Source organism: Anas platyrhynchos, chromosome 6, assembly GCF_047663525.1.
Source record: "Anas platyrhynchos isolate ZD024472 breed Pekin duck chromosome 6, IASCAAS_PekinDuck_T2T, whole genome shotgun sequence".
NCBI classification, from domain to species: Eukaryota; Metazoa; Chordata; class Aves; order Anseriformes; family Anatidae; genus Anas; species Anas platyrhynchos.
In genome coordinates, this window is record NC_092592.1 from 36502349 (window position 1) to 36529098 (window position 26750).

Below are 26750 nucleotides of genomic sequence, written 5' to 3' on the forward strand. Positions count from 1 at the left end.
TCATCTGTACACTTTGATTATACAACGTGATGACAGTCCCAAGTGAAATCACTGACACCACTTGCTTGCACAAGATTAAATAAACACATGCTTGCATGAACATAGCCCGCGCGTGAATAGGAGAAGTTGGAAAACATAACTGTTGAGGACTCGTCTGTTACTTGCCTGGTATTTACCAAAGCATAGAAAGGTGTTGACTTTAATTTCAGATGTTGAGGCATTTCGAAATAACTTCTTTTGCAGAAATAAGCACTCTAGAGTGATTTACCTTCGGGTTCCAAAGTGGCGTCTTCGACAACTAAGTTAAATGACGGTCGAGCCAGGGAAATTCCAGCCATGGTGACCACCACCAGGCATATAAGGCAACCCGAATCCCAGCCGACCATCTTTTTAGAGTAAATTCCTGGTCCATTTCCATATCTCCATGTGGACTTTAATCCCATCTGAGCACTTCTACAGAAGCATGGACAGGACGCGGTGCCTTCGGCCAGGGCAGTGCCTCCTCACCAGGAGCGGCGGCTGCTGCTGCGGGGAGGAGAGATTTAACACGGTCAGTGCAACCATCCTAAATGCAAACCAAAAAAAAACACCTTACAAAGCCCTAAAAAGAGCTGAGGTGAGAGGGGGAGGAGGAGGAGGATGGGAAAAATAGTTTTCCAGCTTTGAGAATATGTGAAAAGTGAGTGACTTTTCATTTTCTGTTAGCAGTTTCCATCATCACCTGAGGCGTAACCAAGTCCTCCTTGTTTTCACAAAATCACTTCTCAGCACATATTTAGAGAGCTATTTTACTGACAGAAAGATATACAGTTTAAAAAAAAAAAATAAAGGCACACACATGTGCAGGCACATAACCTGTAATGCTACAAAATTACCACAATTATACAAATTATGTTCGTGTTATTGTTTGAAGGTTTATGTAAGTTTGCCTTGTTTTTCATTCCTTTACCTAGGCAGTTCTGCAGCCAGCTGAATTTTCCCTAATTCAGTAATTTTCCACTATAAAACGGCTGAAAAAAAATACTCTTTAGGCTCTGATAATCCATAAAGCTTCATTGTGCCTCAGCAGTTCCAGCTCTCCTAGGGATGCGCCTTCTCCTACCTCAGCTCAGTGTCCTTGCGACATCTGAGAGCCCCCCACAGGTAAAAGGGTCCAGTCCCTGCAGAGGCACTGGTTAAGACTGGTTAACTGGTTTAACTAGCAATTAAAATCCATTAAATATTGGGTATGGGTTGCACAGGAGACCTCCGCAGCACCATTTTCCATTCACACATGCTGAACTGCCCAGCCTGCTCACACAGGTTGCTGTTCCCTCTCGCTCAGAGATGCTTTTTAATAGATGCTTTTCAGTTGGGGGGCAAAAAGTTTAATTAATTTCCCATTAAACTAATTTGAATAGATGGAGGTGACTGCTTGGTATTGCTGCCACAGGCTGATGGAAGAGAGAAGAGGAACGGTGCCAAAGCAGCTTCAGGGGACCTGCTGGCACCACAGCCAGGAGCTGGGCGGGCGGTGAGAAGAGAAGAGCATCCTCAGAGGGTGACCCAGCAGCTCACCCGGACAAGCACACCTTGTTCTCCTCCCCAGGAATAAAAGATGGTGCCCCTCACAAAATGGGTACGTCAAGGGACCGCAGCAGTCCTTCTGATCTGGCCAGTGATTCACCTGAGATGTAATGAAACCCAACTGAGGCTCAGAGAGCGCTGGTCTTGAGGGAAAGACCAACGTAAAACCTCTCTTCTCCCTCCTGCCCTCACCCTTCAGAAGGAAAAACAAAAAGTAAGGAGCCTGTCATTTGGATGTGCTGCGGGTCCTCAGCATCCAGTACTCAGAAACACGGACAAATGTTCCCCTTTGCTGAGCCGGCCTTTAAGGGGTTTATTGGGATTTCCTTAACCTTCAGCTGAGAGCTGGAACACCCAACCCCTGTCCCCAGGGCTACGGGCAGACGTGCTGTGGAGGTGTCTTGTACCTGGGGTATGCAGAAACCTACAGAACTCCTGGGGTCAGCGGGAAGGGGTTTTAGAGAATATAAACAATCAGGGAAACACACAGTGCTCCAGGGGAAACCCCGACACTTTGGGGCGAGCTTGTCCCCCTCAGCCCCGTGCTCTGTCCCTGCAGCAGGGGCTGAAGCAGAGCGTGACCATGAGCTAACACCCAGCACATCTCCACCACCACCACCACCAAACCACTGCACAGACACTCACAAGGAGCTCGCTGAGCACTTCTTTAAGCGAGGGCAGAGCAGGTGTGGAGGTGGCCCGGATGGGTCTGCCTTTGGTGAGGGACCCAAGCGAGCCCTCGCGGCCACCGCCACCTGACTGCCTGACAGCCCCCGCTCTGCGGCTCAGTTTATCCAGCTGTAAAGCGGGCATAAATCCTAATTAACAGGCTGCCTGCGATGCTAATTTCATTTCCATAAATCATCCTGAGAAGCCTGATTAAAGGCTACGTATACAAATGCAAAAACTTAATCACATTTTCGCCAAAAGACAACATACCAGAACGCTCCCATACACCCCAGACTCCTTTCCCAGCAGCATTAATTCCACCTACATCTCGGCGGAGGAAGATTTTTAGGCAGTGCCCGATGCTGTGTAAAGCACGTACAGGGCTGCAGCCCTCGCCACAAGCCGCGGACTATGGCACGAGGCCACCTGACGAGGCGGCTCCTCACCTGGAGGTTTCTGCCCACTTCTGCACCTGAACATCTGCCAGCAGCAAGACGGGGCTCTTCCTCCACGGGGCGACAGAAAAGCCAAAGCCGAGGCTCGCAAAGGTGCAGCAAAGGAAAAACAGGAGCTCGGGGCCCATCCGTGGAGCCGCCAGGCTTTACCACCGCCACTGCGACCGCGGTGCGAGGGCTGCCCCTTCCCAAACCAAGCAGAGTCCAGCGAAGATGAAACGAACCCAAATTCTTTTCATAGCTCAATCGCCACAGTTGCTGGGGGACAACTCCCTGGAAAGACCTCCTGCGCCGGGTAATTATGTACCTCTATGGCAGTGTTTGGAACACAGCCCCAGCATGCTTTTTGGCCTCCACAATTCTGGCTTCCTGACTACAATACCATAATCCCTCCTGGAGTCTCAGACTCAGTGAAAGCCACACGTAGTGTTTATTTTTCCCCTTGAAAGGGAACTCTGTCTCTCTTCTCAGCCTACACTTCGGGGAGGAGTTGTCAGCCTCCCATGATTGATGGCTCTCCTTGCCACTCGCTCATCAAGTCAATTTTCACCTCGTCACATACCTGCCCAAATTTCTTTGCCAAACTGACAAGCATGGGAAAGCAGACGGGTTTGGGAGCCCAACCAAATTCCTCCAAGCTGTACTTCAGTTTGAACGCGCTCGCACACAAACAAGTAGTACTTGTTCAGCAGTGGCATTAATTAAATTCAATGCTCAGTGTTCTTTTTAATCTACTTCCATTGTTGTTTATAAGATGTTTATCACTCCCCAGGGAGAGCACAATTTGTAGAGTATGTTAACCAAATCAATACAGGGCTCCTCTACGGCTCTTTAGCATCTTTCTCTGCTGAGCAGGGAATGGGAAAAGCTGAATGAAACGGGGCTCACACCCCGCAAAGCAGCACCCAGCAGCCGAGTGGCTTCACCCCAAAACACCCAGGTGGGTAGAGCTCTCAAACTAGCACTTACTTATTTCAATATTTACACCTGTTTACACATCGATGCATATATATGGACGCACACACGGATATATCCGAGTAGCCTCCTCATCCCGGTTCAGCTTCCAAGCAAATCTGAGCATCACAGCTATTAAACATTAATTCTGGGGGACTAATGGGAACCGGCTGGCAGCTTCAGTACTTTTGCATTGTTTGAACTTCTTTCATTTGCTTTCCAGGACTATCCTGTTTTTCTCAAGTCTTTTGCCACTAAGAGATGGGGGGGGGGGGGGGGAGAAAAAAAAAAAAAATCTGCATTTTAATTGACATTCCAGAGAGAGAGAGAAATCCAGAGGCTGCTGATTGCTGTCTATTCAGCCCAAACAGGCTTTTCAGATGAAAATGAGTAAAGGCCAGTGGAAGATTTACAGGGATTTGGTACAAAGGAGACAATGAAGTTTTAAATGTTGATAGCGTTTCACACCAAGCGCATAATGGCTCCCTGTTTGAACGGGCCGCTTTGCATTTAAATCTCTCCATATAGCCACATAGAGCCCAGCGAGGGCTTCTCGCCCCGGGACGGGGCCGCTCCGTGCCGCCGGCCCCTCTCCGCTCCGGGGGGCTGCTCAGCTTCATCCCATCCCGATCCCATCCCCATCCCCATCCTCCTCCTCCCGTCCCGTCCCGTCCCCGTCGCCGTCCCGCTGTCAGCGCCGCGAAGCGTCCCGCGGGGTTTCGCGGCAGCGGCAGGGAACGGGCAGAAAAGAGGGGAGAAATACAGCAGAAATAAGGCAGAAAGTGGGAAAAAAAATAAAATAAAAAATAAAAAAGAGGGAAAAGAACCGGCAAAAAGCGGGCATGGAGCAAACCCCGGCCGGCAGCGGAGCCCCGCGGGACCCCAGCCCCGCATCCCGCCCCCCGCCGCTCCCCACCGGGGACCCGCAGCGGGTCCCGTCCCGCCGGGGTCCCCCCGTTTTGCGTCCCCTCGCTTTGCCCCCCTTTTTTCTGTCCCCCCCCCCGTTACCTGCAGGCGCGGAGCTCCGCGGGCGGGCTCGGCGAGCGGCGGGGGGCTGAGGGGAGGCGCCGGCCGGGGCAGGGGCGCTGCTCCTCAGCGTGCGGGCAGCCCCGGCCGCACAGCCCGCAGCCCCTTGCGGGGCTCGGGGCTGGGCAGGGAGGCGAAGCAGCGGCCGGCCCGGCGGCCCCGTGCCCTGGCTGGGCTGCAGCGGCTACCGCCTCACAGGGGCGAGCCCGCCGTGCCCGGCGCCAGCAGCCTCCTCCCCCGAGCGGGCATCGCCGAGCAGAGCAGCGCGGGGCCCGCTCCGCTCCATCCAGCCGCCCGCAGCTTTGTCAAGCCGACAACCCCCTCTTTTTTTTTTTTTTTCTCTCTTTTTTTTTTTTTTTTTCTTCTCTCTCCTTTTTTTTTTCCCCTCCCTCTTCTCTCTCTCTCTCTCTCCTCTCACACACACACACACACTCCTCCAGCTCCTTCCTCCCTCCCCCGGTCACTCCCCCCGCTGCAACCCGAGCCGTTTCCTGGACGGCGCTGCGAGGCTCTGCCCAATCGCGGCGGCCGCGGTGCGGAGCCCCTGCCCCTATTCCTGCCCCTATTCCTTCCCCTAGCCCTTCTCCTGCCCCTTCCCTTGCCCCTAGCCCTTCCCCTGCTCCTGTCTTTTCCCCTGCTTCTGCCCGAGCCCGTGCCCCCGGAGCTGGGATGCGCATCCCGCAGCCCCCCACGAGGGGAGAGCGCGGCCCCAAAACCCGCACGGCCCCGGGATGCTGCCCAGGAGGGGTTTGGGATCAGAGGGTTTGGGATCAGAGAGCGCAGCTGGCAGCCCCACAGCCCGCTCCGACAGCCCAGCTGCCTCTCAGTGCCCTGGCATTTCGGGCTGACCCCACGCTGCACCTTGCTGCGTGGTGGCTTTGCAAACAGGATTTGCCTGGGCACCCAGATTTAGGACAGTCCCTAATATTACTATGTAAAAATTCGGTATGACTTAGACCGATATTTGCTTTGCAAAACGTCGACTTGAGATACCATTAGCTAAAGGGTTGCTAATACAGAGCCCGTGTTGCTGCTTGCTTTGTGGAATCAGCTTGACAACCGAATCGATAAGTGGGGGTTGCCTCAAATTAAATCACTGTTGATCAATTTAATGTTACTTTATTTAAGCATAGCTCGACTGTGCATTTTATACACTGCACGCAATATCGATCGAGGGGATTGTCGAGGGCTGTGGCTGCGCCGCACGGCGTGACCCCGTATTTACATACTTCCAGGCACCAAAAGCACGAAAACAAGTTTCCTGAATAGTACGCACTCACCTCCCAGAAAGTACTTTCCCACTGTCACCAGCAGCAACGTGAGCTTTGTGAGGGGCAGCAGACAAATTTGTAATTGATTAGAAACACAGGTTTAATTTTTTTTATATTTTTTTTTGTTGTTCCTAAAGCAACAGACGTTTGAATGTTCTAATTGAGAAGCTGCGATGTCACCGTCAAGATCCAATTTTCCCAGCTCTAGGCATGTCCACTGCCCATTGAAAACATTGTTAACGCATTCTCACATAAATTATTGTCCGGCACAGGAAGCTGCGATACCTTGCCCCATTCATCGATATCTTTGCATGCTCTGAAAGAAAAGGAAGCATTCCACTAAAAATGACAAATCAGAACACCTATTCCCAATGTCTGGAAGCACTTGGCAGAATTTATTCTTTTTTGGGATGAAAAGATAGCAGTCTATCAATAGCACCCTATTCTCCCCAACGAGCCACATTCTCTTAAAGTGGCCCACAGCAGCCGAACTCCTCCATCGGAGAGAAAAGCAGAAGCATGTTTGGAATTAGAAGGGGGGGCGGGCGGGGGGATCAATTCTGTCATCATATTTAGGCTTCAAGAGATCTCAGTGGGCCCAGGGAGCCTTTCATAGCAGTTAGGCTGCTGAATGAGAGCATAATCTCTTTACAGTTTTTTCCTCCTCCTCTCAAAGTGGCTGGGATCTTTTTTGTGAGCCCTCCTGCACGTGAATGGTGTGGCTAATAAGCCTATTAATGAGGTTCCACAGAGGAGTGTGAATAGGTAAATAAGCCCCAATCTGTTGAGGTTCAGGAGCAAGGGCAGTAAAGCCATCATGAACTAAAGGTGACAGTTTGAACTGAAATAGGAACAACAGCTCCAGGTTTCAAGCGAAAGAAAAGACAGACAAGGCGCACATTCAGGCTCCTTCTACCCCCTACCGAGTTCTATTTTCTTTCCCATTCTTCCTCCTTTATAAAATGTCTTGAGTAGTCACCCATTTTTTCAAAAGCTCTTGAGACGTCCTTTTTCATCCTGGCAATGATACATCAATAGGGAGGAAGGAAAATGAGGACACCAATGCTCCTTTGCCCCGACGGTTTCAAAAGCACGAACAGTGCTGTCCCCTCGCATATGGGAGCGGGGGAGGAGAAAGCAACTTAAATTGAATCTTTCAGCGCTGCCAGCCCTTTGTCACCGCTGTCAGCTGGGCCCTGGTCCCCCTGCCGCACCGCACGCAGCCAGGGATGGGGTAAAATGTTCTCCAGGGGCACGGCACCAGGCAGCTGTGGGGCCATGAGGCCTGGCTAGGCTCCGTGAGCATGGAGAGGTGAGGAGGGCAAGGAGATGTGCTGGTCTTCACCAAGCATCACCGTTACGTGACAGGGTAACCCTAAACACGAACCCATCCTAATATAAAAACTGACTTCAGGCTGCCCCTGGGCTGGATCCACCAGAGCCCAAGCGAAGCGCTTTGAGGAGTGAAGGTGGAAGTTTAAGCAGAAGACAACTTGTGTCTGTTGAGATGAGGCGAGGCAGGCAACCAATTCCCTCAGATAATGAGGGAAAGGTCACCTTAGAAACAAACACAACACGCAGCTGCTGAGCACTCCTCAGTCCCAACCCTCACAGAGTCTCTGACCCTTTTTGAAGTGCTGGTGAAGTCACGATCCACAGAGACCTCCACAGGAGCTGTGCGAGGAAGAAGTCACAGCCCCCACCACACCACAAAGGTACCTGATAGAAACACATTTTCCAGTGCCAGCCTATTCTCCAGGTGCTGGACTTGCTAACATCCAACACTTCTACCAGATGAAATAGGAACACAACACAGGAAAAAAGGAAAGGAAAAACTACACATTAAAGCTTGAGAACTACTGGGGAAAAATTATCTGCATCCTAATTGAGCCATGAACATGGCTGAGGACTTTGCTTCTCCACATATGATAATGGGAAAGCCACATTTCTTCCCTGCTATTTCTGTCGAGTCCAAAAATTTTCTTGACCATGCCGGATACAATTAAATATTTGTCCTTTTTTATTATTTTTTTTAAGTTCTTCTGAAGCTAAGTGCCCAAACACCAACAACTGGTTTCCAAAGTGTTTATGTCTCCTTTTCCTGGCAGCTTTGAACTGTGTTTTTTAGGGTGCCAAAGGAACCCACTTCTGAAAATCTGGTCTCAGTAGATTGTATCCTTTAATTTTCAGAGATAGGCAAAATTGCTTCATGTATTTGTCTGAGTCCTGAGGGAAAATCACTTCATGCTGATATAAACACGAACCCATCCTAATATAAAAACTGCTACTGAGAAACTTCCATCTCTAGTCTTCTCTATGTTACTCCAAGATGCTGCTTAACTGAAAAAATGAGATAAGAATTTCTTTCATGTCACTACATTCAGTAATTATCCATGAAAGTGTGAACCATTGTCTACCGAGTTCTTTTGCAGCAAAATGTGCATAGGAAGGGGGACTGCCATAAAGGGATAGTTTTACTGGGTGTTTATCAACAACAAAACTCGTTTTGGTTGAACTACAGCATGTGGAAAGTTAACGTCTTTTGCTTATTGATTTTTGATCTTCCTCTCCATTATGCACAGCAGAATCTTCTAAGAGAGATTAATTCAGGCAGTACTGAGAAAAGAGATTATTTTCACCATTGTAGTGATGTTTTGTAATGGCACTTAATGCCAGAACTCCCTCCAGATTTTTATGCCCTGTAGCCATGTAACTTCTCTGGTACGCCTCTCATTTTGTATGTCTTAAGGAACAGATTCCAAAAAATACTTGTTGTTATTAATAAATGTTGTGAGATATATTTAAACAGGAAATGTGGTGTGTTATGATCAGGGTATTACACTGGGGTACAGGACATTTGAAGCTTTCTGTCCTTCTACATCAGTTTTCCTATACAGTCCTGGGAAAGTCACTTAATCTGCCTATGTCCAAACTTTCTAGCTATGAAATGAGGATAATAGATGTTTCCTGTCTCCCACCCTTTATTCATCTCATCCATTTAGATGGTAAGCTCCTCATTTCTGACCATGCTTTTATGCATGGCTTAGAACAATAAGACACTGAGCTCGGCTGGAACCTCCAGGCACTTCCATAATGCAGATATTGAGTACTAAATTATCAAAATAAAAGAAAATCCTCAATTTATTATATATTCCTTCATTAAAAAAAATGTTACAGAGTGTCCTGGTAGAGCACCTCTGGCTGCTGTGGAATAGCATCTCTTCTAAGACAGGGGAAGGAAGCACACGTTGGAGAATAACTTTAAAAAGTGAATCCCCCTAAGCAGAAACCATGTGAATAAAACCCTTCTCAGCGCTGAGCAGGGCACAGCAAGACAGAGGCAGACTTACAAAAATGAGAAGACAAAGGCTGCAAAGACCATTTGTCTTTCTGTTACAGATCTTGAATACATTTGGCTTGTTGGCCCGCGCACTTTCTGTTTCCAGTTGATCAATACATGCTGGTTTGTTTCACTAAAGCTCTGTTGTCTAACTAGACCAACTGGTGGTTGTGGCAGCTTCCCTTGCAACGTTACATCAGATGGGATTTTTCTCTGGTGACACCACAGGGTTCAGCAAGCGAGCGAGCGATGACTTCCAGGCACAACCTCAGAGCAGGAGGTGCTCAGCGGGGCTTGCACCAGGGCTCCTGTTACAGTTTAAGCCCTGGGAGTGGCAGAAAACTTGGTGGCAGGGATCCACGGGGCAGGCACTGTGCTCTTCCTCATGGGCAGGGTCCCAAACCCAGGGTACCACATCCCTGCAGACCCCTCCTGCTTCTCACCTCCTTCACTGGAGAGCCACAGTCCACATCGCCAGCTCTCACGGAGGCCCAGTCACAGCCAGGCATGGAGACTGCAGAAGTTCAAAAAATAACATAAAAGTCTCTTTTTTTTTTTTTTCTTTCTACAGCCCTGGAGCATACGACAGTAATGCAGTACTAAATGCCTGTGACTATTTCCCTGCCTCATTCTCCTCACCCCTCCAATGGCTGTAAGTAAGAAGTCTCACCTCATGTTCCCTCTTCCCTTTCCGGCCTTCACACATAATTTCACTCCTCCGTCTCCTACCAGAGTTTTCACAGGAATTTGCTTCATCCACTGTGTGTCTCTTCCAGCGAAAGCCATGCCTTTTGTCACCCCAGTCCCCAAGGTGAGAGGAGCTCCTCGCCCCCTGTGCCAGGTGATTGAGGCACCCACCATTTCACCTGAGAAACCGGACTGCCTTGGAGAGAAGCCACTGTCCTGCCCAAGAAAGCCTCTGTGTAAACAGAGGTGCCTCGAGGTTTAACAGCCCTTGTTTGTTAACTCCATAACCACGTTCACAAGTCCAAAAATGAGGTGAAAAGGTAATGGTCTGGCAGACAAAGCTCAGGCACAAACAGAGATTTGCTATTTGATATAGACACGCGGAGTTCCTTAAACAAAGGCCGTAGGTTTTACCCCAGAAAGGTTTTCCAAGTCACCGCAGGCCCAAATCCACCTTCATGCAGACCCAGACACACTTTTTTTCCTTCATGTTTCTGTGTTTTAAGGGGAGGATTAGAGGACGGCTCAGTTTGCATGAAATCTAGACTTGGATCGCTGAATATTCATGCCCACAGCAATGAATGTTCTTACACCTATGAACACAGAGCAGCGTTTCAGGCCTTGAAGAGAAGGCCTGCTTATGATTTACATGGCCAGGTCGAGGTCCCAAAGATCCTTCCCGTCTCTCAACAGGTAGCACCGTTTGTATCAGCGCTTGCTGGATGAGAAAACCCAACAACAATCACGCAGCTCTTCTGATGCCAGCTGAGCAGAGAAACAGATACTGCGGGAGGCTTCCAGGGCTGCTAAATGCAATAGATCAGGAAATGTTTTACATTGTGGATACAAGCGAGGAGGCCAGAAACTTGATTACAGGGGAGACTTAGTTAAATATTCACTGGGATTCATTATGTGAAAACCACTAGAAAGGAACATGTTTCTACAGGAAGGGTTGGGCTGCTTTATTCGAGCTTCTGTTGTAAAAGGCTGCTGATGGCTGTGTACAAGAGCTACCGTCCTCTAGTGGAAGGAATATGGCAGGTCTGGTGGGTGTGCAGGAGCTCTTCTGCTCGCTCTTATTGTTAGCTAGGGTTACCGCTCCTTTAATTTGCTAAATAGAGCCTCGCAGAGCCAACGGGGCTTGATTATCTGACGGCCTTACATTTGACAAGCAGGTAACATGAGCATTTTGGGCAAAAGGAATGTTATAAACAAGATTTCTAAAGTCTTAAATCTGCTGCTCACTCAGTCTGAAATAATCTTGAGCGCAAAGGCTGACAGCAAGCTGCACAAAAGCTTTGAGGCTGAGAAAGCCACACAGCACCCTTGCTTCAGCCCAGCCATGGAAAAGTGGTGTCTGGGTCCCTTCATCTGGCCCCGCCAGCACCGTTTTGGACAGATGCTGGTGGACAAGCACGGTGCTTATCCCACCTTGCAGCGCCTGCTTTCCCCTTGGCCGTGAAGTGCTGAGTGAAGACCGAGTGCTGAGGGACCTTGCTGCGTGCTGCCTTCCAGCTGGCTGTGTACAGCAGGAGCAAAGCTTCCTGGCCCCGGCCCTGTGTTGAAGATCAGATCCTGAGAGCAGAAACACAGGCAGAGAGGTAAAACATCCCCAAGATCCCCCACAGCAGGGACACGGATCAACATTGCACCCCCAGTCACAGCAGCACTAACAGCTTTCCATGGCGTGCAAAGGGTGAAATGCCATGCTGGCCAACAAGGTGTCTACCCAGTAAAAAAATACAAGGCAAGTCATCTCCTTTAAATTTTATTCCCTGAAGCTCTACATTCAGCAATCTATTTTCTGAAGGAAAAAAAAAAAAAAAAAAAAAAAAAGACTCCTGGTCCCACCCTGCTCAGCATGTAGCAACAGGCTCCCAATTAAATTCTGGAAAACAGAGAGGCTGAGACATTTTAAGCAGAAACTACTGTGATCTGCAGGGTACAACGAAGAGGGAGCTGGGGGGAAAGCAAGAAGTGAAAAATTAAACCAAAAGCAAAGGAGCTGCATTTGGAATTGTGCTCAACAGGAAAAAAAAAATCATTTACAGATAAGAATTAACACACTACTTAACCCTGTCCCCACAAACAAAGAGACGCCAGTAACTACAAGCAATAGTCAGCATTAAATTCATTTGCACTTAAAACCTTGTATATAGGAATAACCTGGTGTAACAATGCTGGAGATTGCCCAGGCTAATTAATGTCCAGAAGGGTTTTAATTCCACGCAGGGCAGAAATGCAGGTTTGGGTCTTGTCTAGAAAGGAAAAAGAGCCTGTGAGAGTTGCAAGTGTTTGCTCCATAGCAGGTAAAGGGATGACAAGAAGTTCACCAGGAATGAGAAACACATCCTTCTGCTGCTCTACAGCACAGGGTGGTCTTTGGTTAACCCCACCTGCCACAGGCATTGACTTGCAAATGATCCCAGCGGAAAATCACGCTGTGGTTCCATCATGTTAGAGAGATCCAGCTGCTTCGTCCTCCAGGAAAATCTGTCCAGCCCTCAGCTACATCACATCCAAGCTTTAGTGCCGACGCCCCCTCACCTCAACTGCTGAGAAGATCACCAAAGGGGCCCAGGAGAAAACTTCTCCTCGTGCCTTGCACCCAAAAATCTGACAGAACTGTTACCCACTTACAGCACTTCTGTTAATGCTGAAGAGAAAGAAATTAAAATGAATAGAGGGAAAAACAGTTTTCTAAGATGTAGGTGTCCATGTTCTTGCCTGCTGCGCAGAGCTCCAGCAATGGGAAACGTTCAGAGCCAGAAGCAGTGCAGGGTCCTCAGGAGGTGGTTATGGCTACTGGCGGGTTTTTAATATAGGATTTGAGCAGCAAGGGAAAAGGACACTGCTGAAAATGCCCTGGGACATCTGGTGTAGGTTAGACTTGCTCATCAATTTACACCCACTAAGGTGCCAGCCCACCAGCCAAAGGGCCCTTCAGAGACAGCAGAAAGTGAGTGGTTGGCAGAACTTCCCTCACCTTGCTCTATGCAGCGAGGAAGCCTCAGGACGTGCTTCGTGCTCGGGAAGCACAGCACAGAGAGCCAGCAGCCTCCCGGGGAGGAGGATGATCCTCCCAGGGAGGCTGTGCTAGCTGGGGGTGCCAGGGGTGGTCTGCCGGGGTCGGGGCTGAAGGCGGTAACGGAGCCGTGAGGAGAAGCAGCTCGCAGCTGTTTGCATGATACATATCTCGCGAATAAATAAACGCCATCGCCAGTGCTGCCACTCTCTAAACATCGATAGAGACATGCGTTCACTCAAAGCATTCAGAAAATAAACAGAAGGAGTGCTGCTTGGCTGAACCCTCCTCCAGCCAAGAGCCAGCGCTGTGAAGCTGTCACCTTTCAGCAGATCGGAAGGTCTCGTATCTGCCCCCCCAGACTCCCTGTTCCCAAGGAGTGTTGTCTCCTTTTTTTTTGATGTAGAGACCTCAGAAGCTACAGACCTGGGGGTTCAAACATGATGTGCATTTTTCTACACATTCTAGCAGGCAGGAGGTAGAGAATAGTTAAGTGAAACGCAAGGGAAGATTAGCTCAAAATGCCGCAAGCTGTAATTCAGATGGATTACAAAATAACCTCAGTAGTTTCAAGAATGTAACAAGAACAGCCTTAAATCAGCACAAACCAACTTGCTCAGCCTTTTTCATCTGAGGATTAACATTAGACTTTCTTCTGCTGTGCTGTGGCAGTAAACCATCCTCTAGTCTGCTTGGGGAGGGCATCCATGGTCCCAAGGACAGGGGCCCATAGCTGTGTGGGATGCAGGGGCTCCGGATCCCCTCCGGATAGCGGGCAGGGGAAGGCTGCCACTGGGGAGGGCACCCAGAGGCTTGGGGTGCTCTGGAAAGGCTCGGTGGGTGTTCAGTGCTGGCTCCCTCTTGCTTCTTCCTCATGCTCTTCCTCATGCCCTCAGCAAAAATGGGCAGCCTTTGGATGCAGCCCTTTATTCTAGGATAAATTGTGGAGATTTCTTGATAGCCATAAATAAATAAATAAATAAATAAATAAATAAAGCAAAGAGGCAGAGAGAGAGAGGGAGGCACCTGTGGCCTCTGGGGTAGATTTCTGCTTTACAGTCGCATGCAAGCTGCCCAGGAGACACACCCTGTCTCCCTGGAGTACAGATAAGCTCCCAAGGACTTCAAAGGGATTGCTGAACCAGACTGCAATGAATTTCTGCAGAAATGTAATGTGCAGCATATGTCTGAGGGACTGGAGAAGAGCTGGGGTGGTTTAGATTAGATAGTGCTGTTTGGCTTTTGAGGGGCTCGAGGAAGTGAAGGACACGTAATTGTCTTTTAAAGTGTAATATTTGACTTCAGTTCACCCACACTGCAGAGGGGCTTGCAGATAAGCAATGGAAAGTATTTCCGTGTGAGGGCTGGGTATCTAATCTCCCGAAGATCAGTTTTCCATTCAAAATATCATTGTGCTGGAGAAAGGCTTGGTTATATGCATTTGGTTTTGTCTGTCCCTCTCCATTTATTACTGAGTGGACCTGCTGCCAAGGAGCACCTCAGAGCCATGATTTCCTGTACTCAGCATCACCGCACGGCAGGGTATTTAGCAAAAAGGGTCTGGAGACACCACAAAGAGCTTTGAGAAGGAGTTTTCTAACAGTGTTTACGTGTATCCAGCATTCCAGGCCTTCTGCATCCTATAGAAATACCAAAAAAAAAAGGTATCGGCAGCTGGCTGGCAACACTATCTACTTTGTCTACAATTAGGGCTTCTGGCCACTGCATGTGCCTCATCTACTGGAATTTTAAGGATTGTCTTTATCATTACAAACATAAGCTAAAAATATACAGATGTTTGTCACGACCTCACCGTGTTCTCTTTCTCCATTTTTTTTTTCTTTTTGATTAGAAGTCAACAAAATCTTTCAAGCTTTCAACATATGGATGTGCTTCCTCTTGTGACTGAAGTGGGACACAAATAAGTAAAGGCACACCCTTACTCACTTTCTCCTGAGGTGAATATTCCCTTCTTGATATAAAGGCAAAATTGTTTTCCTTGAAGAAATATGTTAGACCACATAAAAGATGTGAAAAATCACAGTGAATTTGTAAACAGAAACATTTGCTCTAGAGGTAAGTATGAATTTGAAGAACAGAGAGCCAGAGTCAAGCCTAGGACAATAAAGATTGACTGCTGGTTCCAGAAAGCATTTTAAAATAGTGTTTCTCAGGCCAACGTGAAAACGTCTGCCCAGCAAAAATTATCTACACAAACTTCTCAGTTGTGTGCTTTGAAATTCATTGTATAAATCAACACACTGCTCGTCTTCAGGGTATTCTTCCCAACTTAATATGTACCCTCCTGGTGAGCCACAACCTTAAAATGCCACCCCGCCTGTCTGTGCTGATGAAAGCCATGAAGTCAGAAGAACATAAGAATTTTCCCAGCTGCCAGCCCTGAGTGCCAGCCAGGGATTACAACCCAGCAGAGCTTTGCAGGTCTGCATTTCATTGCCAGGAAAGGCAGCTTCTGCAAGGAACAATCTTCTGTCTATCTATTTATTTTCAGTAAACACTGGCAGATAAACATATACAGTTATCTCCAACATATTTATCAATATTTATCAGTAAAATATTCTTTTTTTTTTTTTTTTTAAGAAAAAATGCAGGTAAATATTTTTTTCCTAGAGTGCTCTTTTTTTTTTTTTTTTTTTAATGACAACATGAATTATTCTGTTAGTTTAAATGAATACTGGGCAATAGTCTCTAAAAAGTCATATGAATTTGTGAAGCTGTTTTATACATAATGAAGAATAATTTAGCATTGGCAAAATGATGAATCCTGGCTTGATAACAAGTCAAATAATCATTTTTCTGGTATTTCATCCCTTGAGCATTACCTGCTTTTCACAAGACCATCACATGAAGAAAATAGCTAATTCAGTAATTCAGTTCTCCTCTAACCCTTCTCTGTTTAGAATAAAATTAAAATAATCTACAACACTTATTAGAATTATTTCTTAATGTACAAAAGAGGGAATCTGATGGAGTTGTGACACAGTTTGAGTGCTAATCAATCAGAAAACAGAATAAATTTAATGTAAAATCATGAGATATACTGGAATCTCTACTCTGATTTCCTCAAAAAACACCTTCTTATCTACTTTCTAATTCTGGAGTATTAACAGAAGACTCCTCATTCACACACAAGACAAACAAGTTTCCCAGTCCCCAGCTCCCATACACACGCATTCACTGCTACCATTAGTGACAGAGAAAAGACAAATAGGCCGTGCAAATGGGCCTCTCTTTTCCTTTTTCTTCAGGGTTCTCATGTAGGAACAGCTGAAATAATCATAGAATATCCTGAGTTGGAAGGGACCCACAAGGATCATCGAGTCCAACTCCTGGCTCCACACAAGGCCACCCAAAAATCAGCCCCTATGTCTGAGAGCAGTTTCCAAACGCTCCTTGAACTCCAGCAGGCTCGGTGCTGTGATCACTGCCCTGGGCAGCCTGTCCCAGTGCCTGACCACCCTCTGGGTGCAGAACCTTTCCCTAACCCCCAGCCTGACCCTCCCCTGTCCCAGCTCCATGCCGTCCCCTCGGGTCCTGTCGCTGTCCCCAGAGAGCAGAGCTCAGCGCCTGCCCCTCCGCTCCCTGTGAGGGAGCTGCAGGCCGCCATGAGGCCTCCCCTCCGCCTGCTCTGCTCTGGGCTGAGCAAACCCAGGGACCTCAGCCACTCCTCGTATGTTTTCCCCTCTAGGCCCATAACCATTCTTCATAGCCCTCCTTTGGACACTCTCCAACAGTTTTATGTCATTTCTATACTGTGATGCCCCAAACTATACACAGCACTTGAGGTGAGGCTGCAGCATTGCAGAGCAGAGCAGAACAATCCCTCCCTCAGCTGGCCAGCAGGGCCATGCTTGATGCACCCCAGCACACTGCTGGTTCACGTTCAACTTGTCATTGATCAGAACCCCCAGACTTCTTTCTGTGGGGCTTATCTCCAGCCTCTTGTCCCCCATCTGTACATCCAGCCAGGGCTACTCTGTCCCGGGTGCAGAATCCAGCACTTGCTCTTGTTCAACTCGATAGAGTTGGTGATCGCCCAGTTCTCTAACTTGTCAAGATCTTTCTGCAAGGCCTCTCTACCTTCAGGGGAGTCAACAGCTCTTCCTACTTTAGTGTCATCTGCAATAAACACAAGGGTTCATCTAGGTCATCTGGATCAAATTATTTTAGCAGATCTTTACATTGCCGAAAGAGTATGTGGGGTAATCCTGAATTGAAGGTGATGCCTCTACATGGTTGTAACAAAGACCATCTTCTTCCTCCCTTCTTTCTTCTCATCAGAAACCTGCTAACTGTTCACCAGAGCTGTGAGAGCACGGCTTGGGCCCATACTGACCCCAGCTAAGCTGCAGGGGACTATGGACTGCTCGAGCAGGTAGCAAATCCTTGAATGCAGGTACAACTACTCTGCGGGGCACTGGCTGAAGAAAAGGCAGCAATCCTGTCCTGAGGAGGCAGCCCTGGGGCCAGGGAGCTCTCTGCCATGCCAGACACAGGAGCTTTTGTGAAACTTACTCTTACCCAGCAGCATGCTAAGGGAAGAGTAGAAAAAATATACTTTTTAATGGCTCAAAGTCATTACCATTACTTTATTTTGCATTCCTGAAATACTTAAACACATGGATTGTTTTTGCAGGAAAATGAGTAGAAAGAAGGCTGCTGTACTGTGCAGTTCATTGCTTGGCCTGGGGTATTTCCTGGTAAATTATCCCTCTGCTCCAGCATTCTACCAGGTAGGCTCTGTACTGTTTCCCAGGACAAGGAAAGAGATTAAGAAGCCCTTCTAAAGGTGATACAAAGCCTTTCAGGTCAAACACATTTAATGTCAGTTCAAAGTTACTGAGGAGCAGACACACACACACAAAAAAATACAGCCCAGGAAAAAGAAATAATCTGAAAATATAATTTGTTCTCACTTTTTTGTTCCCCATTCCTACAGGTAGGGGAGGTTGAATTAGCTAAGATCCAAAACATTCAGGTAAGCAATGCTTTCATATAGTATCCTAACACTTCGCCCGAGTGGAGGCTTACAGGATCTAGTCTGAACTCTTACATTGCCTGGGTCATATGTTCGATCCCAGAAGCTCCAGCACCAAGACCATAACTTCTGGTTGAACCAGATTGTTTAGAAAAAATCACCCCATCTTAATTTAAGTTTTCAAAGAGAGAATTCATCATGTCCCTAGGCAAATTGTTTCAGATATTAAATTCTTCAGTGGCCAAGAATGCACACCTAATTATTGTCCTGTATTCTTCAGCTTCAGCTTTTAGCTGCAGAACCTCATTATAACTTGGCTTACTAAAGAGCCCTTTCTCCACGCAAGCAGCCTTAAGCTAATGTTGTGTCCACACAGAGAAGAGAGGGGTAATGCACAAGCAGTTATAGAGGGTTTGCGCAGAGTAAGATACAGTGTAAGTTTACTATGCAGTAAATTCCTGAGCGACCAAAATTAGAGTTGGTCCTTTTCTTTAGACCCAGTTACCATTTGCAAGAAAATAAAGCATGGTCATTGTGGCAGGGCATGCTCCTAGCACACCCCAGCTATGCCACCTGTCCGATGAAGGTACAACACATCTCCTGTTCTGATGGCTCCAGGCTCTCAGGTAGGAGCAGTCTTGTGGCCCCAAGCCCTCAGCCCACACAGGGTGGTGGTGATGGGGTTTCTTCCCACCACCGAGCCTTTGTTCTTAGAGGTTATCCCCGTATGCCACGATCTCATCTATCTCCCACAGCAAAACCTAGAGTTACACCACTATATCACTACTGCAGCAACTTTCTTTTTCAATTAAATAGCCCAGTGGGCTTAGGAGAGAGAGAGAGAGAGAGAGAGAGGCTCCAGTTGGAGCAAAGTTGTGTTTCAGCAGCCTCCTAGCCCCGCAACATGATAGGAACATTGGCAGCTGGTGGCACAAGCCCCTGCAAGAGCCCCCATCCCTCCTACCAGTAGGGCACAGAGAATCAATCATCATTAAACCACAAGATGCACACAACACCGAAGCCCCGCAGCACAGCACACAGGCAAGGAGCTGTTGCCTTCACCACAAGCCCAAAGCGCACAGACGTGGCCGTGCATAGTCACAGATCAGCAGGAAAACGCGCTGCACGTAGGCTCTTTCTGTGACCATCTACTCTTGACAGCACGGGGAACGTTTATTGTGTTTGGCACAGAAAATCTGAAAATAAACAATACACGGTACCTGATCGTTATTTTCCATTCAATATTTGAGCGCTAAAGCAATGAAAGGCGAGAGAAGGCAAAGCACAGCTCCAAGAGGTGTGTCTCGGTGCCTCCTGCGTGTTGCAGCTTGACACTGGGTAGCAGTCAGGCAAAGAGGCTGCCTTGCAACCCCGAGTGATAGCACACCGCAAAGTTAACTCACTGCATGCCTCGTGACACACTGCACGGGGCGAAATAATGACAGGCACAACAACATCACTGCACTCTCATTCCTTTACGCTGTGACACTCAACCGCGTTGCAATGCTCTGTGATTCATTACCACTTCAGAGCCATACGTGCTGCTGGGTGAAGAATAGGTGAAAAAATAGACATGTAGCTTTGGGCACGGCAAGTCACTGGTTTTCTGTGTAGAAAAAGTGAGTTTGGAGGCCATAGTTTCAAGAAAAGCTCTGCTCCAAGGCAGGATGAGCTTCTCTATGTCAATGCCACATTTTTAGGAGGGATGAGAGGGGGAAGCTGCATTGGTAACAAGCAGCTGGTTGATGACATCCCAAATCTACACCATCACGGACAGAGAGTCTGCATTTTAATCAACACAAGGTACTTGAGGTGCTGGAGGGATCCCAATGATAAGTATCCATTTACCTATAATTCTCATAATCTCAACATCATTGTGAAAGAAGCAATTTATTTCCACACACAACTCATTATTAAGGCTGACAACAAGCAAATGTGTTTTGCCTCTGAGACAGTTCCAGATCCAAGAGTTCTGCACTTTCTGATCATTTTTATATTAAAAAGATGTACTTCTTGGCCTCGTATTACAGAGGCTGCTTCTTGCATGTCAAACGGTGGAAGAGGCTTACAACATATTTCAGCCACCTCAGGGGACTATAAAACACAGCAGCCTTACAGAAGTTGGTTACGGGTTGGTGCTTTACCTAAGTCACCTCCTGATTCACTCCCTCCTTCACCTGGTTCCAGACGACCTTCCACTATTTTTAGGTAGTCAACAGCTGCTTATTTTATTCATTTCTACAATAAAAGGGTACTCCGTGATTTGGAAATTGGGTCTTTTTAAGGCTTCTTAAATTCTTTCAGTACTGCATAGAACAAATTAATTGAAATGACTCACTTCTTTGAGCTTCCTTTTGGTAGGCTGAGCAGTAACAAGGGATGGAGGGACATTGCACTTGAACAAGCCAGCAGTCTCACCCCAGGTCATGGGCAGCTTTTGGGCAGAGGAACAGATAACCCTTCCACCAGGGAGGCAGAGGTTTTTAGCGATGCTGTAGATACCATCGGAAATTGGAAGGGGGTTGTCAGTATGGAGGGAGTCGAGAGGAGAGCTCCCAGAAGAGTCTTGGGGCTGGGTATATTTGATATTTCATTAATATTCACAGGAAATTAAAGCATGTTGATGAAATTTATTGATAGCCTGAGATTAGAAAGGACCGTCAAATAGAGAAAGATGGGAATACGCATTCTGGGAGAATGAGATTAGAACAAACTAGAGAAAAATAGACAATTTAGTACTGGGATGAATGCAGTTGTGCGGCTCAGGATTAACAATGACACTTTGTGCTAAACTCGTCAGCAGGCAACGACATGGAAATGTAAAAGACGTGGAAGTCAGAAAGTTTCTATTGATGGAGATTCTGAAAAAGATTTCCGGGTGGTATAGTGAGGGCACATTCCTACCCAACCGAAGTCTGGAGCTCCACACATCAGTGGGTGCTCTTGCTAATTAAACCCTTTCCACGATGACCATCTCCATTACTATTTTGTAGGGTTGGTTGTGTGTTTTTTTTTTGTTTTTTTTTTAATGTGTGTGTTTTTTTTTTTCTTTTTAGGATCACCACCATAGTCAAGCCGAACATCACGTCTCCATAAATACACATTTCTTTGCAAAATATTTATACCTAACTGTTCAAAGCAGACCTTCCTCCAGACTGCAGCATCTTCTTTCCCAGCAGCATAAATTTTCCTCGTCCTCAGCAGCTGCCTGAGTAAACTTTCCTCTACAAACAACCCAATTGCCGAGACACCAGCCTTTGTGTATATGAAACACTCTTACACTAAACACACCGCGTACTTCAGAGGGAAAAGGCAAGGTACGCGAGGGCACCAGCTTCTGAAGTTTCTGCAGTATGGTGAGATGAAAGGAAAAGACATCTGCAACAAGATGGTGTGATAGGCACCGAGCAAACCCGAGGAGGGACAATGAGAGCAAAGCTGGGGTGTGAGTGAAAACAGGACTATGCTGCAGTACGCGCTCCCTCCTAAGCAAGTTATTACTCTCGGTACATGAAGGCTCCGTTTCTCCTCCTAGTAAGATGTCTCCAGCAAAACCTGGGGTAGAAATAGAGATATTTGCAATGCTTTTATTACCATTATAGTTCATCCAAGATGATGTGTCTGGTTTGAAAGTCACAAAAAACATATTCTTGTTAAAAATGCTGCCAGAAAGCTAAATGAAAACAGCCCGCTGCCGAATCCTGTGTTTGCAGCATTACCAGTGCGTTTTTTCAAGGGTGTTTATATAGACTGAGTTTCATTTAACAAGGCAAAAGCCGGAGCTCTCACATACTCCATTATTTCTCTGCAGGTCCTTCTCACCAGGGTTAAGTCTTTACACTACTTCCAAGCAAAGCAGCCAAGAAAAAGAAGAAACAAATGCTACTACTACCGAGCACAGAGGCCTCCTTTGCAAGAAATGTGATTTACGGAATGAAGTTCCTGGCATGTCTGCCGCGGGCTGTCACAACGTGTGCCTAAAAGCCGAGGCTGAAATCTGATCCCCGCTCCTTCCAAGGCACACTGGGGCTTCTAGCAAGTTCTGCTGAAAGCACAAGCAACCCTTTAGTCGGGAGCTGGGCTCTTTCTGCCCGTTGCCCCCTTCTGATCATCAGTCGTTGCCTCTCTGAGAGGTTTGGGGTGGGGTCCCTCCTCTTTTCCTACACCACTGGTGTTAGCGAGCATTGCTTTATTGAAGTTTTGGGAAACGAAAATATTTCATATAGTTTGGAGAACTGACGCACTTGGAGAGACAGAGAGCAAAGCTTGCCCTGGTACCTGAGGTTCTCTCTGTTTGTGGTCTGTAGCTCTCACTGCCCACAAATTGTACACCTGATTGCCAGGAACCGAACCACCATGGGGCTGTTTCTCCATAAGCTGCCAAAATGGCAAGCAGGGAATAGCGCCCTGAAGGCTCCCTTGCATTTATTAGCCCTAAGCAGCTGATGCAGAAGATGTTTTCAACTCCTTTCTGCAGCCCTCTAGGAGTTCCTTGTCTCCTATACGAAGCAAACACTTCTCCAGCACGGAGCTTTTCCTCAGCCATATTTCAAACCCAGAAAATATTTGACCTTCGATGAACATTCCTCCTGATTTTGCTGCTGTCTCTAAAGCCAGTGGGACGTCAGCATGGGCACATCCTCACAGCCCCCCTCGCGGTGACAGAGACCCCACCACCGCAAGACCTGGGTGTCCCCAAGCCACGAGGAGGCCCAGCCCTCACCACAATTTTGTATAAAATCCCATGTATCAGCTGCAAAAAGCATAAGAAAGGAGAAATGCTGCTGCTATTACCTGCATGATGAACAGGCTTTTTCTAGCAGTAGCTGCCAGCGAGCTGACAACCCTTTCCTTAAGACAGAGGCAGACAGAAATGAGTCAAACGAAGTCAGCCTGACCATTGACTTTGCATTCGCTTCAGCAGGTTTTGGCGCTGACCCTGCTTGAGCCACAAAGTTTTGAAACTCATGCGTTTCTTCATTCTCATCTTTCAGTTTTACAGTAGACTTTTCTTCCCACAGATGTCTCCGAGGCCTTGTGGGACGTGGTCCAGCTCCCATTAAGGTCAATGGGACTGCTGCCACTGGCTTCCCTGTGGGTCTCAGCCCTCTCCCATTGTATTACATTTCCAACTGCAATTGGAGACAGCTTATTTCCATTTTTCCCCTCTCATAGTGCCCACAATGGGCAAAGTATTTTCCAAACAGAAAAGAAGGTCCCACTGAATGTCCCTGAATTCTCTGGAGATACTGGAAAAATCCTTATAATTAAATACATTTGACATGCAAGATCACAACTGTTCTTTCATAATGTCTTTTTTTTTTTTTTAAGGCTTCTCTCCCATGTAGTTTTACTGTAAAATAGCAGGGATTAAATCCTGACTCTGCTGAAGCTTATGTGAGTTTTTCCAGTTTGCTTCACTGGGGCCATGTTATCCTCCTCTGTCTCAACCCTTAACGCTACGGGAGCACTACAGAGAACACCCTGGTAGGAACCAACAGTGGCACAGGGGTCAGTTTGTCACTGCCCATCACACACGTGTTCGACAAGAAATCAAAATACATCAAAAAGATCTGCAAAAGGAATGGAAATGCACAAAAACTGTGCCTGTCTTCAGAAAAAAAATGAAGTTTTGTAGAGTTCATCAGGCTTGAGGAGCGACGTGCACAGCCTGGCAGCAGGAATGCCAGGGCAGGGTGTGAAACACCCCAAAGCCACGAGCTATTTGGGACCCCACAGGGAAGGTTTGAGAGATGCAGCAGTGCTGAGAAGCGCTTGGGAGTGGAAATGTTAAACAGAGTTGTGTTTACAGAAGGCCTCATCCTCGTATTAACATCTGTTTGGATGACCTGTTCATCTTCGGAAAAAAATTAGTAAAGCTTCCCCCAGACAGCAAACTAATAAAGAGCAAAATGTTAGTTACTCCGTCTGATGTGGAGTTTTAAGAAAAACTGCTACGGGCAGGTGTTAACCTTGAAGCTCTCTCTTAAAAAAAGATACTTTAAAGACATCACAGACGTCCCAAAGTGGGGATTTTGTGAAGGAAAAATGAATTTACAGCAATGAAGAAAAAAAAGTCATCTGTATGCATGAAGTGCTTGGTCTCTTTTCCATAACGAATTGATTAGGGGCATGTATTTGGGACTCAACCTAGTTATCTAGGAAGATCCAGGCAATGGCTGCCAGCCACCAGGCAAACAACCAAGAGGGACCGGGCCCCGGTCCTCTGCCTGTGCTCTAGGGATCTGCAACATCTTGCTCTCATTCCTGAAGTGAAAGCAGCTCGGTTACATGCTGCATTCACGATCCAGGCTTTAATGCAGAAATGGCTTTATGGATGCTCCTAGCTACTCAACTGCTTCCACAGTTTGGGGAAAACACGTGGATTCCTTGTTATTTTACATACACTACAGTGCCACAGATGAGTTGCATCATCTACCAGTGCCACTTCACCACTGCCATACTCTACCTCACCTATAGTTTTTATTGATTACCCATATTATTTCATATATCAGGACTTAACATTCAGCAGCCTGGCAGGGCTCTGTGCCCCTCCAGGCTGTCCTTTCACAGAAGATCCTGCTCATAGTGCTGCTCCATCACCCTTAATGGCATCGATACTGCCTTTTTTTTTTTTTGCTTACAAAACCCTAAAACCAGGCTGTGGTTGCTGGTAGCTCCCTGGCTTCCAGACCAGCCTCTCGAAGCCATGAACTCTGCGCTAGCGTCAGGCTTACACATACACCCCCACTGTGTTTACCAAGGTAAAGTAAACTGCACGCATTCTTTATTTACCAGAAAAATATCCCCATTTCGGTGGCACGGACCCAAAGTAGGATCTTTGAAACCACTTCCTGCTGCTGCTGGAAAGAGGCAGAGCCAGGATGTCTCCAGCCACATCGGTCTTGGCTGAACTTGTAGCTGCTGTGTGGGACTTGGAGCATCCTCAGGACTTTGAGGCACCTTGTTGGAGGGAACCTGGGCAGGGCTCCGCAGAGCCAGCAGTAAAGGAGGGAGATACGTGGGCATCCACAAAGATTCACTGAATGGAATTATTTCCATAAGAAACACACAAACGACGCCTGGGCTATCTGGCTTGTACAGGAACGTGGTAACTGCCTTTTCTCTCCTGTGCATTTTGGTCGTGGGGAATAAAGAAACACACAGCACGTCAAAAGTGCAAATGCCCCAGGAGGGAGCTGCTTCTGTTCCTCTGCCCCAACAGCCACCTGCCAGGTGGACTAGAGATTGAGTCCTGGAAATGCACCATCCTTGGTGTGCAGATCTCCCAGCTCAAATGAGAAGGCAGGTGGGAGATGTTTTAAGGAGCACCGTGCTTTAAGCTGATACACTCAGAAGCACCAGCAATGGTGGCAGATCATCAGCCACATGAGTCAGGCATCTCCAGGGAATCCAAGAGGGAGAAATACCCTTTGGCTATTTCTGTCGCATATTTAAGCATGGCTAATGATACTTGGAAGACAGAGAGTATTTTTATATGTAAGTATCAAGACAAGCTGGACAAATACCATTATCCATAATTTAAAAACAAAAGCTGGAGCCCCAGCTTAGCCAAATGTTTATTATACATTGTTATTGAAAATGTGTAAGCCCCATTGAACCTAATAAAACTGAAATATATGCCCACATTATTTGTTCAGTGGGGATCATCTCAGGGATGTAAAGTACTTCCAGCGTTCACGGAACTGAGCTAAAGTCACTGTTCCTGCTCTCTCTCCAGTTCTCATTACTTACTCATTAGGCAACTTCTTCACTTTTTCCTCCATCCTGTTAATGGCTCTCAGCTACAGCTGTAAACAAGATTCCCCTCCCATACGAGGGTACATCATGCTCAATGTGGGCAACATAAACAGAACCAGTTGTGTAAAACAAATAGGGATTTTGCTTGTACTTTTTCCATATCTAAGAAAACCTACACTTTTTTTTTAATACTCAAAAAGTAGAAAAATCGAGCATATGTGGCCAAAAGTAATTATATGCCTTCTAAGTTTATTAAAAGTTGGTGTTGTTGCTCGTGAACATACTGAATGAATTTTACTAGTTTCCCATAGCAGAGCCTGGGCTGGCATTGCTTTAGAGAGTTTACTGCAGAAATGTCAAGCATGCACTCATCCCCCCGACTGCAATTTAAATCAGACAAACTAGACTAGACATCTAATAACAAGCTTTGTTCACTCGAGAATGGCAGCTATGGAAATATGCCTAGTTATTACATGCACAATCCGAGAAGGACACTGAAAAAAGCAACAAGCGCTGTTCTTCCTTTGTTTGTTTGTGTTTTTCTGTTCCGTTTTATTTTTAAATGACCAGTTTCATGCTACTTATTTGACCAAGAAAGCAAACAAACAAAACACAACACAGACTCTCAGTAAAAATGTCTTCATAATTCAGTTTTTCCTCTCATAAACTGCAGTTTGCACAACTAGACTTCTCCTACTAATAGAAGCTGGGGACATGTATGGAAACTGGAGTTACCAACATTTGAAAGTAAATTACAGCTAATTGTTTTGGATTAATTTATGAAGGCAATATGACATGGTCTATATGCAGTCCCAGTGCCAAAATAAAGACCAAGCACAAGTTATAGTCTGTTTCCTATGTAAAAAGTAATATTTAAACGTCTATTTTTTTTTTTTCCAGCTATGTTTAAAAGATGGTCTGAAGACATAGGAACACTTTGTAAGGTCTGCTGCTGCTCTTTCTTCAGGGTGGTTCGCTATTCCCTCTTTTGGAAACC

General features: G+C 46.9%; 1 protein-coding gene across 14 annotated transcripts in view; it reads right to left on the minus strand.

The window, feature by feature from the left end:
* The window catches only part of FGFR2 (fibroblast growth factor receptor 2), a 95510-nt gene extending 76279 nt beyond the window's left edge, over positions 1–19231 (minus strand). For 8 of the 14 annotated variants that reach the window (XM_072039862.1, XM_072039863.1, XM_072039861.1 and 5 more), the window contains exons 1-2: positions 4653–5103; positions 269–525 (exon numbers count right to left, since the gene is read on the minus strand). In XM_072039862.1, coding sequence (XP_071895963.1) covers positions 269–443 — 175 coding nt within the window. In that variant the 5' untranslated portion in view covers positions 444–525; positions 4653–5103. Of the gene's footprint in view, positions 1–268; positions 526–2681; positions 3101–4652; positions 5105–19212 lie in introns of those variants that run through there. The other 6 variants (XM_072039864.1, XM_072039856.1, XM_072039854.1 and 3 more) reach the window with 5 other exon arrangements.
* Between the last annotated feature and the right edge of the window lie 7519 nt (positions 19232–26750).